Genomic DNA, 16,819 nt, shown 5'->3' on the forward strand with positions numbered 1-16,819 from the left:
TCTGTGGAAGTATGGGTGCAGATGCGAGTCCGCAGATGCGGACAATTGATCGCAGAAGCGAGATTAGCGCAGATGCGTGTTTGGGCTTCGCACCTGCGTGTGCGCAGGAGCGAAAATGGTTTCGCAGGTGCGAGGGGTCGCCTGGTGAGTTGAGGTCGCAGAAGCGAAGTGGTGACCGCAGATGCGGTGGTCGCAAATGCGACATTTTGATCGCAAATGCGGAATTTCTGGGCAGAAGCTATAAAAATTGAGGTCTTGGTTATTTCTTCATATTTTGAGAAGTGTGACTCAGATTAAGGCAACTTTTGGATCAATTTTCATCACAGGGATTGGGTTAAGTGTTCTACACTCAATTTTGATTATATTTCATGAATATATCTTCATTTTTAGCAATTGGTTGTGAATTGAAAGAGGAAATTGGGGATTTTGACCTAAAGTTTCATAATATGAATTTTTGAGTTTCGAACACCGATTTGGAGTCGGATTTGAATGAAACTAGTATGGGTGGACTCGTAATTGGATGGGTTGTCGAATTTTGTGAGTTTTGTCGAGTTTTGAGGTGTGGGCCCGGGTGTGACTTTTGGCCAAATTTGAGATTTGACTTAGGATTCGATCTTTATCATTTGTAATTTCTTCCTTGGGCTTTATCCGATCTATTTGAGTTGCTTTTGGCTAGTTTTGAGCCGTTCGGAGGTCGCTACGCGCGTGATGGCATTCTTGGAGCATCGCTTGGCTTTCTTAAGATAAGTAACTCTTCTAAACTTAGTGTTGAGGGTATAAAATCCCCGAATTACGTGCTATGTAATTGATGTTGAGGTGATGCACATGCTAGGTGACGGGCGTGTGGGCGTGTACCCTGTGAATTGTGACTCTGTTGTTTCCACGGCACTGAATAATGGCCCTATTTTATTGACATCTGTGTTTTCACCATGTGATAAAATAAATGAGTTGCACATCATGCTAGATATCATGTTTAGGCCTTATGCTGCTATTGTTGGGACCCATAGTGATCGTTTCTTGCTGTCATCTCATTGAATTCATTGATATTTCGTACTCAGTCACATCCATGCATTCATATCATATCTCAGTCTCAGTTATTACTTATTGATACATCATATCATGATTTCGGGTCAGTTTCATGACATTGTGAGCTCGTGGGTGAGACCGGAGAGATTGATGACTGAGTGAGGCCGAGAGCCTGATTATGAGTGACAGTTATGGGATCGCGCTGCACGCCGCAGCATGTGTTATTGATTATTGAGTAAGGCCGAGGGCCTGATTGATTTATGCCGTGATTGGCTTGTTATAGCGCTTGGGCCGTAGGAGTCCTCCGGATTTTGCACACCCACAGTGGGCGCGGTTGATTATATATTCAGAGATGGATCTTCCCTTGGTATGGAGATGGATCTTCTCCATGAGGCTGGGTTGGCCTGTTTCCTCGGTACTGGAGACTGATGGTCAGAGATGTATATATTCCGGGATGGATCTTCCGTGGGCCGTATGAGCCATATACAGTACCGAGTGGTTGAGCATTTATATATACCTGGAGATGGATCTTCTCCATGGGGCCGGAATGGCCTTTCCTCAGTACTGGGTGACTTATTATAGTCAGTATTGTATATGTTTCGAATAGTCACTTGTGGTTATCCTTGAAATGATCTAATAATATTGGAAAACTTATTTGTTTTTTGGCAGCATATAGAAATTAAACTCTTTCTATTAATTCTACTTTCCCCAACAGAATCAGTGGAAAGAAATGTTCCCTACCATGATCACAAAGGCATCTATGTTAGATGTGATCCGCAATGGTGAAGGCGATAAGTGGGTTGGTGCCGTCCAGTTGGTGAGCGGCTTCTAACCTTATTATTTGCCCTCCAAACAGTACAATAACGACAACGACGACCCAGTAAAACTCACTAGTTGAGTTTGGGGAAGGTAGCGTGTATGCAAACCTTCCCCTGTTGGAAAATTTTGATGATTATGGAGAATAAAAGAATTAGCTTGAGGCGTGTCAAGGACACTGTCCTTAAGGATATTTCGCCTACACCGTAATGAATAAAATTAGGCGTATCCCCCAGGATTCAACAAGCTCTTCTAATATAAACTAGGAGCAGAAACAACAAAGATTGAATAAAAGAAAACTCAGCACAAAAGAAAGAACGAGGAAAGCTTTTACTTTTTGTCACCCTTTTTTCCACCCATCAAAATGATCAAAAAGGAATATTTATGTATAGTCCAAAACTAATATGGACATATGATTTTCAAGAATAAAACATAGTTCAAAACTAATATGGATATCTGATTTTCAAGAATAAAATTGCATATTAAAGTTAATGCCAAAAACGTTATCAAAGTTAAAGAAACAGACGTTACATAACTTTAAATGCATTAAGCTAAAAACATTATCAAACAGCAAATTTCTTATCCTCAAAAGTCAAAGTATTTTTGATAGCCATTTAAGGTTAGTAAAATTATTATATGCAAAATTAAACTAATTTTCAGTTGCAAATATATTTAATATAATTATTATAATAAAGGCTCATTAACATAATATCAAAAGAACGAACATATACATCAATTTGAATATTTTTTTTTGAGTTATCAAATTATTTTTCCGAACAACCCCTACCCTGAGACCTGAGGGAGTAGAGAGGCTAGCCCTCCAAATAATTATATCATCTATCATAAACAAAAACTACGAAACTAAAAAGCAATCCGCTTTCATTCTGTAAATTGACCAGGTGTTGCTACAGTTGCTGGGCGAAAAAGCATACTCAAATTAGCTCAAAGAATGGCCTGGAGTTTCTGCCGTGCTATTTGGTATCTAGCTATAACAAATGGGACAAGATTCATAGCAAAACCGGAGATGACATTAGGTGGCGTCTAGGAAGAACTTAACAGATCCTCTGGAACCACTTGGTCTGATCCTCTGTGCAACTTCATCTGTTTGGCTGCCTGTTTCTCGCAATGTACTATTTGATTTCTTAAGAGATGAAACCCGCCAACATGAGGTTAGTTAATTTCATTAGATCTACGTGTATGTACATGAAATGAAGCTTCTGCTGGAGTACTTTGACATTTTGGTTTCAAATGTCTTTACCAAAGTGGAATATCATGTCAAATGGAGGCCCAGTGAAGTCCATAGCAAATTTAGCAACGAGTCAGGACAGAGGAAATGCAGTTACTATCCAAGTGAGTCTCCTCTCTGGGAAGAACTACATTTGGTTTACACTTCTCCACTTTCCTTTCTCATGTCCACAAGAAGGAAGAAAACTTACTACCACTTTTCCTGATTGAGACTGCATATTGTACTCAGGCAATGAAATTGAAAGAAGACATGTGGATCCTCCAGGATACCTGCACGAATTCTTATGAATCCACAGTCGTCTATGCCCCCATCGACATTGCACGCATGAAATCTGTCATGACAGGCTGCGACTCTAACAATGTTGCAGTGTTACCTTCAGGTTTCTCTATTCTTCCTGATGGTCTTGAGTCAAGGTCTTTAGTTATCACTTCTAGACCAGAGGAAAAATGTACAGAAGGAGGATCCCTGCTAACAGTTCTATATCAAATTCTTACTAGCAAATCTCCAGCTGCGAAACTTTGTACAGAGTCTGTTGAATCAGTTAACAATCTCATATCATGTACATTGCGCAGGATCAAGACAAGTTTGCAATGTGAATATGGGTAGTTTGTTCTTGTGGGCACAGAAATGCTAATTTCATTATACAGATAATATAGTTTAATTTCCTCCTCAATCCTTTTCATCTTAATAGATGATAAAAAAGGATTTCATAGGTTGGTAATTCCAGCTCCGGTTATAGTAATTTTTCACTCATTCAGATAAGAACTTGTCAGTCTAACATATCTGGATTGATGTGATGCTATGAGGATAACAACCACCAAAGAAACTTAATAGAATGTTGAATTGTATATGACAGAGCTTTATTTTAATACAAAACTTCACATGTAAAAAAATCACAAAAAACATAAATGAATGCTACTCCCTCCGTTTTAATTCATGTGAACTCATTTGATTGGATACGAAATTTAAGAAAAAAGAGAAAACTTTTGAACTTGTGGTGTAAGCACATATTTTGTGTGACTATAAATTATTGCATAAAGATAAATTGTTTCAAAAAATGAGAAGGGATCATTCTTTTTAGTACGGACAAAAAAGAAAATAGATTCACATAAATTAAAACAGATAAAGTATGTTTTGAACCCAATAATTTTAAAAGGTGCAATGGACTGAACTGTAATACCATGAGCTTATAAAATTAAAATTCTAAACCCGCCTTTTAAAGCAAGGAGGATATTGACCTTGCAGAAAATTTCACGCACATGTTAAAATGGAGTTGTTGACTTGCAAAGAAAACTTATAGTACTCCTTCCGGTCCAAAATAAGTGATTTTTTAGTTGTTTTCATACAGATTAAGAAATTCACCTTTTAACATTAATTAGCAAATTGACCATATTAACCTTTACTATCTCTTCACATAAATACTTCTAACACATACTCCAACACTACTTACTCTAAGGGCAATGTAGAAAAAAATAATTAATTCATTCTTGAAATCTGAAAAAATCACTTATTTTGGACCACAAAAAAAAGGCCAAAAAATTACTCCCTCCGTTCCAATTTACGTGAACCTGTTTGACTGGGCACAGAGTTTAAGAAAAAAATGAAGACTTTTGGAATTTGTGGTCCTAAACAAGTTTAAATGGGGCCCAGAGTATTTGTGTGGTTATAAAAGCTTCTCATTAAGGGTAGAGTTGTAAGTTTAACCTAAATTGTTACCAAATTTAGAAAGGGTTCATTTTTTTTGAAACGGACCAAAAAGAAAATAGGTTCACGTAAACTGGAACAGAGGTAGTACTTATTAACAAATTTTACAGCCTAAATTAAAGGGATAGGGTTACGAATTATCCATTCTCGGTAGACGTGGCGCCATTCAAATGGCACTCCATATCTCTAGAAATATGTCCAGCTGCCAACGTGTCATGTTCAAATCCATGCAAAAAGATTTAAACAAAAGCAAACGTATTCATAGTCAGATCATTTGCCAAACCACAAAAGGTACTGCAGCTTTCCTAGTTTGGACAGAAAACTATGGCGTCTTTGGCAACTCTTACTGCAGTGCAGCCAACCACCACAATCAAGGGACTAGCTGGAAGCTCTATTTCCGGGACAAAACTCAATGTTAAATCATCTCGCCTCTATTTGAAGCCCTCTAAATCCAGGTAAGGTACTAGCTAGTATTAATGACCTCCAAATGAGGACCTCGGATTTTTAAGTGTCACATCTCCAAAACATTTTCAAGACCTGCACATTTTGCACCTGTAATTTGGGGCAGATTTAAGGCGAGTTCTATGAGTTCAATGGAATTCATTGCTGTCAGCTCAAACTATATGTACATATGAAAAAAGGGAAGAAAAAATTTTGAAATGTATTTGTATAATAATAATTAGATCACAATCATTCTGAACTATTGATTTTGAATCATGGAGTCGCCTCTGTTAATTTGGTATGTCAACCCGGACTTAATTTGGTTAGTGGCAAAGTTTAAAGATTGAATCAGTTCAGCTAAGGGTCTTAGGAAATGTTATTCTATTTATCTGAGGCATCAAAGACATATATTAAAGATTGAAGTGATGGACTAGCATGTTCTTGTGTGTTTCTTTTTTGACTGATTAGAAGTTTGTGTAGGGCTGGTGCTGTGGTAGCAAAATATGGTGACAAGAGTGTATATTTTGACTTGGAGGATTTGGGCAACACCACTGGTCAGTGGGACTTGTATGGATCAGATGCACCTTCACCCTACAACCCCCTTCAGGTATTATATATATTTGCCTTTCTCCCCTTATAAACATCCCACATTACAATAACAATAACGCAGTGAAATTCCACAAGTTGGGCCTGGGGAGAAGTGTGTACGCAGACGGCAGACCTTACCCCTATCCGGAGGAGTAGAGAGGTTGTTTCCGAATAAACATCCCACATTCTCTATTAAATGCTCCATATTAATTTACTTGCCATGCCTGTGGATAGTACTTGTGTAATGTAAGTGAACTCACATACTGAGTTATAACTGTTCCTCCTATTGCCTTTGTATTTTGTAGAGCAAGTTCTTTGAGACATTTGCTGCTCCTTTCACAAAGAGAGGTCTGTTGCTCAAGTTCTTGATATTGGGAGGTGGCTCAACTCTCGCTTACTTCAGTTCAACTGCATCAGGGGATATCCTACCAATCAAGAAAGGGCCTCAACTTCCACCAAAGCTCGGGCCACGTGGCAAGATCTAATTGCTTTTTAATCCAAATTTCTTGACCTTCATTTTGTGATTGATGTACTATCTATCACAGCTTGTAAGTATAAATTGAAGCCTTCCTCAGACCTCTTTTCAACAAGTAATTCCTTCTAGCAAATTTGATGCATTGTTTTCTGACTTTGTATGATATTTTATTCATCTTTGCTCAGTGGTGAACCGATAAAGGAAATGATACTGTAAATTATATGGACTCCAAATCTGTATTACAGACTTTCTATCCAATAAATCTGAAGACAAAAGGCCATACAACTTAGGATAGGACTATTTGAAAAATGTTCAAAAATTCACGTTGTTCTTTAACGAGGTAACGTCTTGTACAGAGTAAATCACTTCAAATGAAGTGCCACAGACCCAGTAGGTCTACTAACTTTCCCTACGTACAAAAAGGAATGGCTTAGTTAAATCCTAGATGGTTGCGATCCATCTCAACATGTACATTTGAGGCTGAGCTCTCACACTTCAATGAGTTAATTAATATTCTGCACTGCCATCAGTTAGTGACGGGCTGTTGGACTTCTACACATACCTAAGTTCTCTAGGTAAGAAAATCTCTTGTTGGTGACTATGTTATGAGGTTTGCATAGTAACTTTGAATCAACATCTTTAGTTGAGTCCTCCTTCAAATCTTTCTTTGTGTTGTTATCTTCTTGGTCCGCTGACCAACCGATGAAGTCCAATAGTGTTTTCCCTACTTCTTCTGTATCTGGTAGTGATTTCTTTACTTCTCCATTGGAAGGATTTTGGGCCCTCGCATCTGCTTGGAGAACATCTTCAATTCGCGACATGATTGTGAATGCCCTGCTTTCTATTATTCTTGAATAACTTTCTAAAACAGCTTGCCCCAAATCCTGCAAAATCAAGAAAAAAATTCCATTATTATGTAAAAGTCCAAGAACTAGATCCTCTATAATATTGAAGTTTTTTGTTTAGCCATGCGTGGCCAAAATAGAAACTATGAAACAAGTCGAGGAACAACGAATAGAATATGGATAATCTCAAAAAATCTAGGTTCTCTTGAATATGAAAACTTGAAAGTAAATGTTGCAACATGCAGCTTCGTACTCTGTTGTATTGGATTTTACTAATGTCAAGTGTTGACTGAGGAATTCCAGGGAAGCGCTGCTTAAGAATCAGCAGGACAAGCTCAGCTCTTTCTTCAAAGATTTCTCTCTTCTCAAAACTAACAGCTGAACCCCAGGTTGATTTCCCATCTTTAGCGTTCATTTTTCTTCTCCAAATAACTACAGAAGCCTCGATCCTGTTCTTTAGGTCTACAATTTTATGTTCTGAAGACAAGTCCATAGTTGTGAAGAAGTAATCCGGATCAAAGTACTCATCAGTGATGCTTTTGTATATCGAATCTCCTAGGCTTGCTCTCCCTTTCTAAACACAGTAAAAGAAGAAATGTTAGCTTGAAGTAAGTTTAAAAAAGGATTATTATATTTTTGGGCCGCCCAAAAAAATAATAGCCGGCAAATGTATATGTTTTGTATATTAAGTATAAATATACATATAATATACATAATCAACAACAACAACAACAACAACAACAACAACAACAAACCCAGTGTAATCCTACAAGTGGAGTCTGGGAAGGGTAGTGTGTACGCAGACCTTACCCCTACCTTTAAGAAGTCGGAGAGGCTATTTCCAGTAGACCCTCGACTCAATAATATACATATGTGTTTTGTTTACTTGGGCTACCGCTTGTAATTATTTTAGGCCGCGGGGCTAAAAATGAAAAAAAAAACCTTAAAATGAGTGAGATTCAGGATCTATTTCCTTTCTTGTACCTTGGGTAGGGATTCTATATAACTTTCTGGGATCTCCATTTCTGACAGGACTTGAGCATTTATAGCCATGGCTGCTTTATGAACTTGGTTTACTGAATCCTTCTGAAATTGCAGCCATTTCCTCATAGGATCAGATAAGCCGTTAGGAGGAACCTTAGGAGTCGGTATCCACCATTTGTCATCATTCCTGCTGTTTTTTCCATCCTCTGATTGATCATCTTTCGATACATAGGAAAACTCACTTTGATCCTTAAAGCTATCTAAGCAATCCTGTTGATTATTAAACAAGACATAAACATCAATGAGGAAACAATTCTACAATGACATAAGGAAAATGAAAACAAAAGAACTTCATATTTCTTACAACAAGCATTGCATCTAGCTTGCGTAGTGCTGGAATGTTCATTTGAAGATCGGATCGCTGCTTTGTTATCATAACCTGATAAATAAATGAATGTATGACTCTTGTTGTTGTTAGGAAGATATATGGAATATACAACAAAGAGTTCGAGCGAGAGAGGTATACCTCCATGTTTGTTCCATCTTTTGATTTTTGATTACAAGGAACAAATTCAACAATGTGATCTGTGACTGATAAAAGCCAACCAATTTCTTTTCTCCATTTGGCTTTTGTCTCGGCTGGCATTGGCTCTAATCTCTTCAGTTCTCCAAAAACGGAAGCTGCATTATGTGAAAAGAAAGACAAAATAGAAAAAAAGAATAGTTATATACAAGAAACCTTCATATAATCTCTCTCAAAATTAACATACCAGACATTGATAAGAAATGGTTGAAACTTTTTTCTCTGCTTTTTTGAAATTCACAAAAAAGATTACCTGCTAGGTTTGTGATTGAATTTGACAAAGCCAGCGCAGAAGAGACACCCTTTCCTCCACCAGACATATCCTCACCAAGGAGCAACTTTGCAAACTTTTCCTTCATTAGCTCCATATCTAAACAGAAGCCAACGAGTTCGTGTGTCAACAATGTGGTAAAAGCATATAACATGGACAAACCCCTAAGGGCTCGTTTGGTACGAGGGATAAAGGGATAATTAATATTGTAGTGTTATTTTATTCCTATGGGAGGGTGGGATAACAATCACGGGATAACTTGTTTCCCAACCAAATGACCCCTAAAGGAGAAATGGAACATTTTGTTTGCTTTTGGCAGATCGTATTAAATGTTACAGACATGTTAAAATGTTGAGGCTCTCAAACATTTCACCAGGTTTTGTCCATAACTTAAGGCCATAAAGGAAGACAGAGAGGAAGGAGTGGTTAGAAATACAAATTCCTTTGAAAATTAGCAATTGTCAATGACCTGAGGAGCTTTAACAATTATCCAAGTTTTTCATATTTGTGTTTCATGTAGAATGAACAAAATCAGGAATCAAAAAGAAGGGAAATGATTTACCTGAAGGCTGGTTCTGTTGGGCGCGAGGGCTAGACGCGACACCTGAATCATTGGCCAATCGTGACTTGAAAGTCTCATTACATTTAAGCGCCCTGCCCCCAGCCATTGAATTGTTTTTCGTTTCAAGAATCATGCTTCACGTTTGTCTGTCTTTCAATTCCACAACATTCCATTAAAACATGACAGGGCAACAACTGTAGATCTCATTATCTACGTAGAGTGCTCGAACCAATATTTTTCTTGATTCAAACAAAATGTATAATCTCAATTAAGAACTGAAACTTATGACCATTAACCAAGAAAAAGATATGGGGTTAGAGGTGAGGTGACAAACTGACAATGAAGGAAAAGTTGATGCAGAGAAAGGGAGAAGAGGTGGAGGCAAAGTGTTTTTGCTTGATGTAGAATGAAAGAAACTTTTGGTGTTAATTCTTAGTTTAGTGAATGGTTGGAACAACGTGGGGTGCATGTTTTTGAGAATGTTTGAGAATGATGGAGATAAGATGTCACCTCTGGTTTGACTAATTATGGAATTGCATTATATGCTTGCTTCTTATTGGCTTCCATAGGACAATTAATGGCTCAATTTTGCTTTAACAAGTCGGGCCACACAACTTAGTTAAAAGGTGTTCAAGATAAGTTCAAACGTGTCCAAGCATGAAGTTATTCTAGTTGAAAAAGTTCTAGTTGATAGGAAGATACCAAAAACTCGACTCGAACCATAATTTTGTAGCACGTTATTATCCTATTTTTTTATAAAGAGTTACATATAGTTATAGGTTAAGTTAATTTTGTAGCACGTTATTATCCTTTTTTTTCGTTAGAGTTACATATAGTTACTTAACGTGATAGTGTAAAAAATCTACACATTGTTATAAACTTAACAGCAAAGGGCCAAATATACCCCTGTATTATTTTAAATATGTCCATCGTTATACATTGGGTCTAAATATACCCATATCATAATACTATTGGTTCAAATATACCCCTTTTCTATTAGTTTGTCCAAGGTGGACATCCAATCCTACGTGGCAATGATATTTGATGAGGTGAATGTCACATGACATGCCATCTCGGTGCCCTTAATGCATATATAAAAGACTAAAATTTGAAATATAATATTTTTCATGGTAGCGGTAATGGTGGCAATAGTGGTGGATGAGAAGGAAATTTTAGTGGTGAAAAAAAAAATAGAAGGGAGGGGTAAAATGGGTTAGTGGTGCTGAGCTGGCAAGCCACGTGACATCCACCTCAGCAAATGTGAGTGCCACATAGGATTGGATATCCACTTTGGATAAACTTAACAGAAAAGGGATATATTTGAACCAATAGTATAATGATAGGGGTATATTTAGATTCAAAGTATAATAAGGGGTACATTTGAACTTTTTTGATAGTACATAAATATATTTGGCCCTTTTCGGTAAACTTAAATATCCTGATTTTTTAACCGCGTTAATCAATTAGCTGCGCTAAGATACTAAATTAGTTGCTACAGCAAACTCTTTCATTTAACAATTTTATAAGATGATTGCATACCCCAACTTTTCTTATCTTCCTCGCATTTATTTTCTTTTCAATTTCATCATTCCTTTCAAGTTCAACGCACTCAATCCACTTGGCAAGGTTGAGCATTTTTTAGCATTAAAAAACTATTTACTCATACCATGAGGGAATATATATAGACATTTTCACTGAAATATTTTATGACAGAAGGTATCTCAATGAAATCATTTGATAAATTCCATGAGAAAATCAAGTTATAAACCAAAACAATAGGCTGTCTAATATTTATCACCAAGAGAAACAATATACAAATTGACCTAAACTTGAGATCTGATAGTAATTTTGCTTAAGAATTGTATGCACAGATGTTGTCGAATCCTATATGCTGCCCTTCCTCGACTTTTTTAATAGTGTCTAATATGCCAACACCACCTACACAAATAAAGAAACTTAGTAACAGAAGCTCTGCTGGTAAAAAAAAAAAAAAAATACAATGTGAACCATATTAACAGAGTGAGTAATACTTGCCTAATGAGAGGGCGCTCACAAAGATTGTGAAGGCCAATACAAAGATAATGACAGATGCTCTGCCCACAATGCTAATTATTTTCCTTACAACATTCTGTCCTACAAAGGCGGGGATAGTGGTTATAGCAACAAAATACAGGGCTGCAAAAGAGAAACCAAAAATCAATAAACAGTTTCATAAGAAGCTTTGAATGATGGACAGACATGGAGGAGGAAAATGTCATAACAAGAGGGGGTTGCTTAGATGGTCAGCACTCCCCACCTATAATCCCAGCGTCTTAGCAGGTAATATTGTATGACGGACATAGAGGAGGAAAATGCCATAACAAAGGTTGTAGTGGCACTTGATACCTGCATTTACCAATATCATGTAATCAGCTTTTTATATCATTGGCAACAGAAAGCCAAATTACCAAAATGGAAAATGAGATGGGGAGGAATGCCTAGCTCTAGAAGCAAAGGTCCTAAAATTAATCCTCCACCAAGACCAAGCAGTCCGCCAACTATACCAGCCAAAATGCCACAGCAACAGCAACAGCAACAGCAAAGAATTAAGTGATGCACTTTCCAAACTATTACGGCATCTCTGCTTGACATGATCACCCTTGATCCCTTGTACAGGCAAACTGCTTGATATACAGAAGCTCTTACAGCAACAGGAACCTGAAACATCGGCATCATCTTAGTCAAACTTCTCTATTCATCGGAGAAGAGAAGGTTATAGGTCATTCAACATAGCCACAACTCAGGAGCATGCCACAAATATCAATACCAATATAAGCCTAGATATGGAGGTACAATCCACATTAGTTCTGTAGAAAAAGAACAATTTTAAGAAGTTTTGCTACTAAATAAGGTATAGAAGGGATTACATGTCTTTGAGAAGCAGCGGAGAATACACACACAGACCAGTTAGCATTGCAATAGCAACACATACCTGTAAGAAGTTTAAGCTCCAGTATGCCACGGTACAAGTTGATGAATAATTCTGTACAAAAAATGATAGCTTTCCATCAATGCGCTAATAAATGCAGGACAGCATAAAAGGCAATCCTAAATGTGTAACGCCCTTGGAAAAAGGCAAAGAGATAAATGTAAGAACCTTGGATATATGCAGAACCAGGATAACGATCCAGACACCAATAAGTGCGGTGATATCCTTCCAGTATACATTGTCAACAATTGGCACCTGGAAAAGCTCAACAAATTAGCACAAGAGGACATCTTATCAAAAAACAATCACTCTACGCTCCCTTGTCCCACTTTAGCAGACCCCAATTGACTACTAAAGAGATTAAAAACTGAAGTTACATTTAGTTTTTTCCATTGGAGAATAATGAAGTTGGCAGCTTGGGACAACGGAGATAGGATTAGATCTTAAAATGACTGGGTTTACACCATATATCATTGAACCCTTCAAATTAAAGTTTTATTATGCAGGTGATATTGTATAAGTGGCGTGGAATGTAGGACTTCATTTCAAAGTATAATACAAAGCTGAAAATTATTTTTATTGCAGGATTTTTTTATGTAGGTGGAGAAGTAAATTGGACCAGACAGAAAAGGGAAGTAAAGTAAATTGGGCCACAGGGTAATCACCTCTGTTGCCTTATAAACTTCTTTTTCAACTCTAGAACCTTTATTTGGACCCTCAGGTAGAAGTTTGTATGCTACTTCTTCATCACCAGCACCTGATTCCAGTTCATAATATCACAGGAAACTAACTGGTCAAATACCGCTGCTGATATTCTAGAAGATAGAGCAGCTAATGAAGCAACTGACCGCCAGATGCCAAGCGTCCAGCAACTTCCTGGATGTCAAAATAGATATGTGAACAATGTATCTCAGAGACTCAATCTTCTATTATACTCTACAAATCACAGGATAGAATAAGAGATAACATCGTTTCTTTTTCCAAGTCTCAACACCCTTGGAAAATGCCTTAGTTGATGCCGCTGCAAGTACCATAACCAATCAGAATAATTATCTTGATGACATGGGTAAGAATGAAGCTGTAAACCCTGCGTTACCTATGAAAAGGATGATCAATAAGACTGTAACCATCCACTCTGCAAAAAGTACGTTGAGAACAACTCCGATACTGATACCCAGCAACAACATTGGTTGGAAAAGAAGAGCTAGATTGTAATCAATAATGGGCATGTCCATTCTTGGATGTCGCAGCTTTAGGTTATAGAAGACAGTTGCACCCGCTGCACCTGTGATCATACCTTACAAGAAAACAAAATGCTCAAAGAATCAGCAGAGCATTGATTCACAAGTAGCTCGTGGCTCTAGTAAAACTTGAATAACACACAAACGAATCAGCACTATATTGATTCTAAAATCATCTAACATTTAGTGATATCTATCAAGAAGCTTCTCACCTTAAATTAAGTTTAGTAACAGATCTCCTCAAATACAAGAGCAGCATGGTAATTATGAACATTGGAGATAATAAACGGATTCTTACATTTCGATATTGCAGTTGATGTCTTTGGATCAAATCCAATGATCAAAGTAAGCATGGGAACAAAGATACCACCTCCCCCTACTCCTCCTGCACTCCTAAAGCAGCAGCGAAGAATCCAATTATCGAACCAACAATTACTCTCCACCCAACTTGCAGTTCCTGAAATGCATGCCAAACTTCAGTAGTAACATCTACTTTATGTCAATTTCATGTGTCGGCACTGAATTTTATCACTATAATTTTATCACTATAACAGTAAAGTTAATCTTTGTCAAATTATAACTGAACTTTTTCCACTATAACAGTAAAATCACATAACTGAACTATGTGTGAATTGCTTAGAAAACACAAAGAGCCGGAAGGTCAAAAACTCGTACATTAAAGAATGACACTTTCAGCAAGTTAACCTCAATTTTGTTTCTGTCATTTAATTGCATTAATATGGAATGTCTCTAAAATTCAAAATCGTCAACAGACACAGACTATGTTGAGTCCCACAACGGCTCAAAACGGGTAACTTGGATTCCTTATATAGTCTTCAACAATCTTCGCGTCATGAGCTAGTTTTTGGAGTTGAGTTAGGCCCAACGTCTATTTATCACATATCAGAGCCAGGCCCATCTCATTATTTACCCGATGTTGGGCCCCATCTTTATATTGTCCATGTTAACTCTGGTATTAATGGAGCAGATGAAGAAGACCTTAATGGAGAAGAAGAAAAAGGTAAAGGTTTGATATATTCAAAGCTGATTGATTCAGCACCTGGGCCTTTGATACATTCAATGTTTAATTCAACATTTGGGCCTCAGACAAATCAGACACTTGGGCCATCTGCTCAATTTATACAGATCAATTAGATAGAGTTAAAATATTGGATCCCATTCTGGATCCTTCTATTCCCACGTGAGTTTGTTATATAGGATTCCTTAGGTAGTTATTTTGTTATTCTTTTAGCCAATACTAGTTAGACACTTGTATAGAATTCATTGATTATTATTTTATTCCCTTAGCTCGTAAATTGTATAAATAGGTGCACATTCAATGAAAGAAGGCAACAGAAAATTGTTCAATACTCTCTCGTTTATTTCACTTTTCTACATGGTATCAGAGCACCTCTAAGCTGCTCCTTCTAATTTTTTTTTTTTTAATTCAAATGGGTTCTACTGGATCTGGGACCTCCACAATCGTGGATCCTAATAGTCCATATTATCTTCACGCCTCTGACTCTCCAGGTATGACCTTGGTTGCCTCTTCTTTTGATGGCCAAGGTTATGGAGGATAGAGGAGATCCATTCTCATTGCCCTCTCGGCAAAGAATAAGCTCGGATTCATTGATGGAAGTTGTCCTTCTCCAGCTTCAGCTGCAGCAGAATTCAAGTTATGGAATCGCTGCAATGACATGGTAACGTCTTGGCTTCTTAATTCTCTATCCAAAGACATTGCTGGGAGTGCCATTTACTCTAAGTCTGCAAGGAATTTATGGACTGATCTTGAGGATAGGTTTGGACAATCAAATGGTGCCAAACTCTACCACCTGCAAAAGGAACTTAGTGATTTAGTTCAAGCTTCAAATGATGTTGCAGGCTATTTCACCAAACTGAAAATGACATGGATGAACTTGATACTTTATACACTAAAGTGACATGCTCATGCACATGCACTTGTGGAGGAAAGGTAAAAAATGGTTAAGTCACTACAAGATGAGAGACTAGTCCAATTCCTCATGGGGTTGAACGACATATATAGTGCTGTTAGGAGCACTATTCTGATGATGTCTCTGTAATACCCCAATATTTTAAGTGAGTACATATTGGACAGTTAGAAAATAATTTAAATCAAAAAAAACATGAAAAAAAAGGAACAAACTAATAAAACAAAGCAAACAAATAAATAAATAAATAAATAAAACAAGAAACAAAGAAAGGACGCTAGTGGGCCTAGCCCATCTGAAGACTAGTGGTGTGATATAAGAGACAAGAAAAGCTCTAATTAGAGAGGAGTTGAAATTTAAAAATTTAAAACCTAGAGGAGGAGTTATACGGGTAAAAAGAAAAAGAAGGCAGAGAAAGGATTTGGTGGAAATCCTTTAGTCAATACAAATCAGAAAGGTTGCTGGTGCAGTCTTGGTACCGAAAAACTCACACCCAACTGGAAAATTTTTATATTCTTGCGCCTTTGTGATAAGGTAATTACATGTATTCTTCCTTCTTTAGAAAACACTATTATTTTATTTACATGATTCCTTATGGGACTGAATAGATATGAGGTTGGGATTGAACTAAGAGTTTAAAAGATATAGTTAAGAAAATTTGGAGAAATTCATGAGATTTTTCAGTGAATTAACTAAGTATATTATATGGATGGGGTTGTATTTAATAGATTTTGAATTGGTTTANGGGAAGGATGAAAGAGTTGTCGGGTAAAGATATGATTACCAATTTTGACCGAAAGAAATGATATGAAAAGGTTTTGACCGAGCTCTGGCTCTTGAGCTACCTACATATCCCTGGTATTACAGGAATCAGGCCATATGTAGTTCAGGGTCCGCCGGCGGAAAATTATAGATTGATTGGAGGAATTTGTACGAGTTGCTTGAGGTGAAGCAGTTGGTATTTCGGCACGAGTACGGTGAGTAGTAATCTTACCGCAATTTGTGTTTTCATAACTTGCATGATTTACACATGATTTTTAATATGAATATGTTACCGATTATTTTGAGTTGCATGTGGGACAAGTCTTTTACTCGATATGATACCGAAATAGCTATTTGA

General features: G+C 37.2%; 2 protein-coding genes and 1 pseudogene across 2 annotated transcripts; 1 reads left to right on the forward strand and 2 right to left on the reverse strand.

Moving 5' to 3' along the window:
• LOC109227361 (photosystem I reaction center subunit VI-1, chloroplastic-like) lies at positions 5,046-6,520 on the forward strand. Its single transcript, XM_019392497.1, has 3 exons — positions 5,046-5,247; positions 5,714-5,840; positions 6,127-6,520. The coding sequence occupies exons 1-3, from the start codon at positions 5,117-5,119 to the stop codon at positions 6,304-6,306; spliced, it is 438 nt and encodes a 145-aa protein (XP_019248042.1). The 5' UTR covers positions 5,046-5,116; the 3' UTR covers positions 6,307-6,520.
• Positions 6,606-10,046, reverse strand: LOC109227360 (rop guanine nucleotide exchange factor 12-like). Its single transcript, XM_019392495.1, has 7 exons — positions 9,542-10,046; positions 8,962-9,078; positions 8,652-8,806; positions 8,490-8,564; positions 8,126-8,395; positions 7,395-7,715; positions 6,606-7,180 (listed from the first exon to the last, which is right to left on the reverse strand). The coding sequence occupies exons 1-7, from the start codon at positions 9,672-9,674 to the stop codon at positions 6,827-6,829; spliced, it is 1,425 nt and encodes a 474-aa protein (XP_019248040.1). The 5' UTR covers positions 9,675-10,046; the 3' UTR covers positions 6,606-6,826.
• LOC109228054 lies at positions 11,394-15,503 on the reverse strand (annotated as a pseudogene).

Source organism: Nicotiana attenuata, chromosome 6, assembly GCF_001879085.1.
Source record: "Nicotiana attenuata strain UT chromosome 6, NIATTr2, whole genome shotgun sequence".
In the NCBI taxonomy this organism is placed as follows: domain Eukaryota; kingdom Viridiplantae; phylum Streptophyta; class Magnoliopsida; order Solanales; family Solanaceae; genus Nicotiana; species Nicotiana attenuata.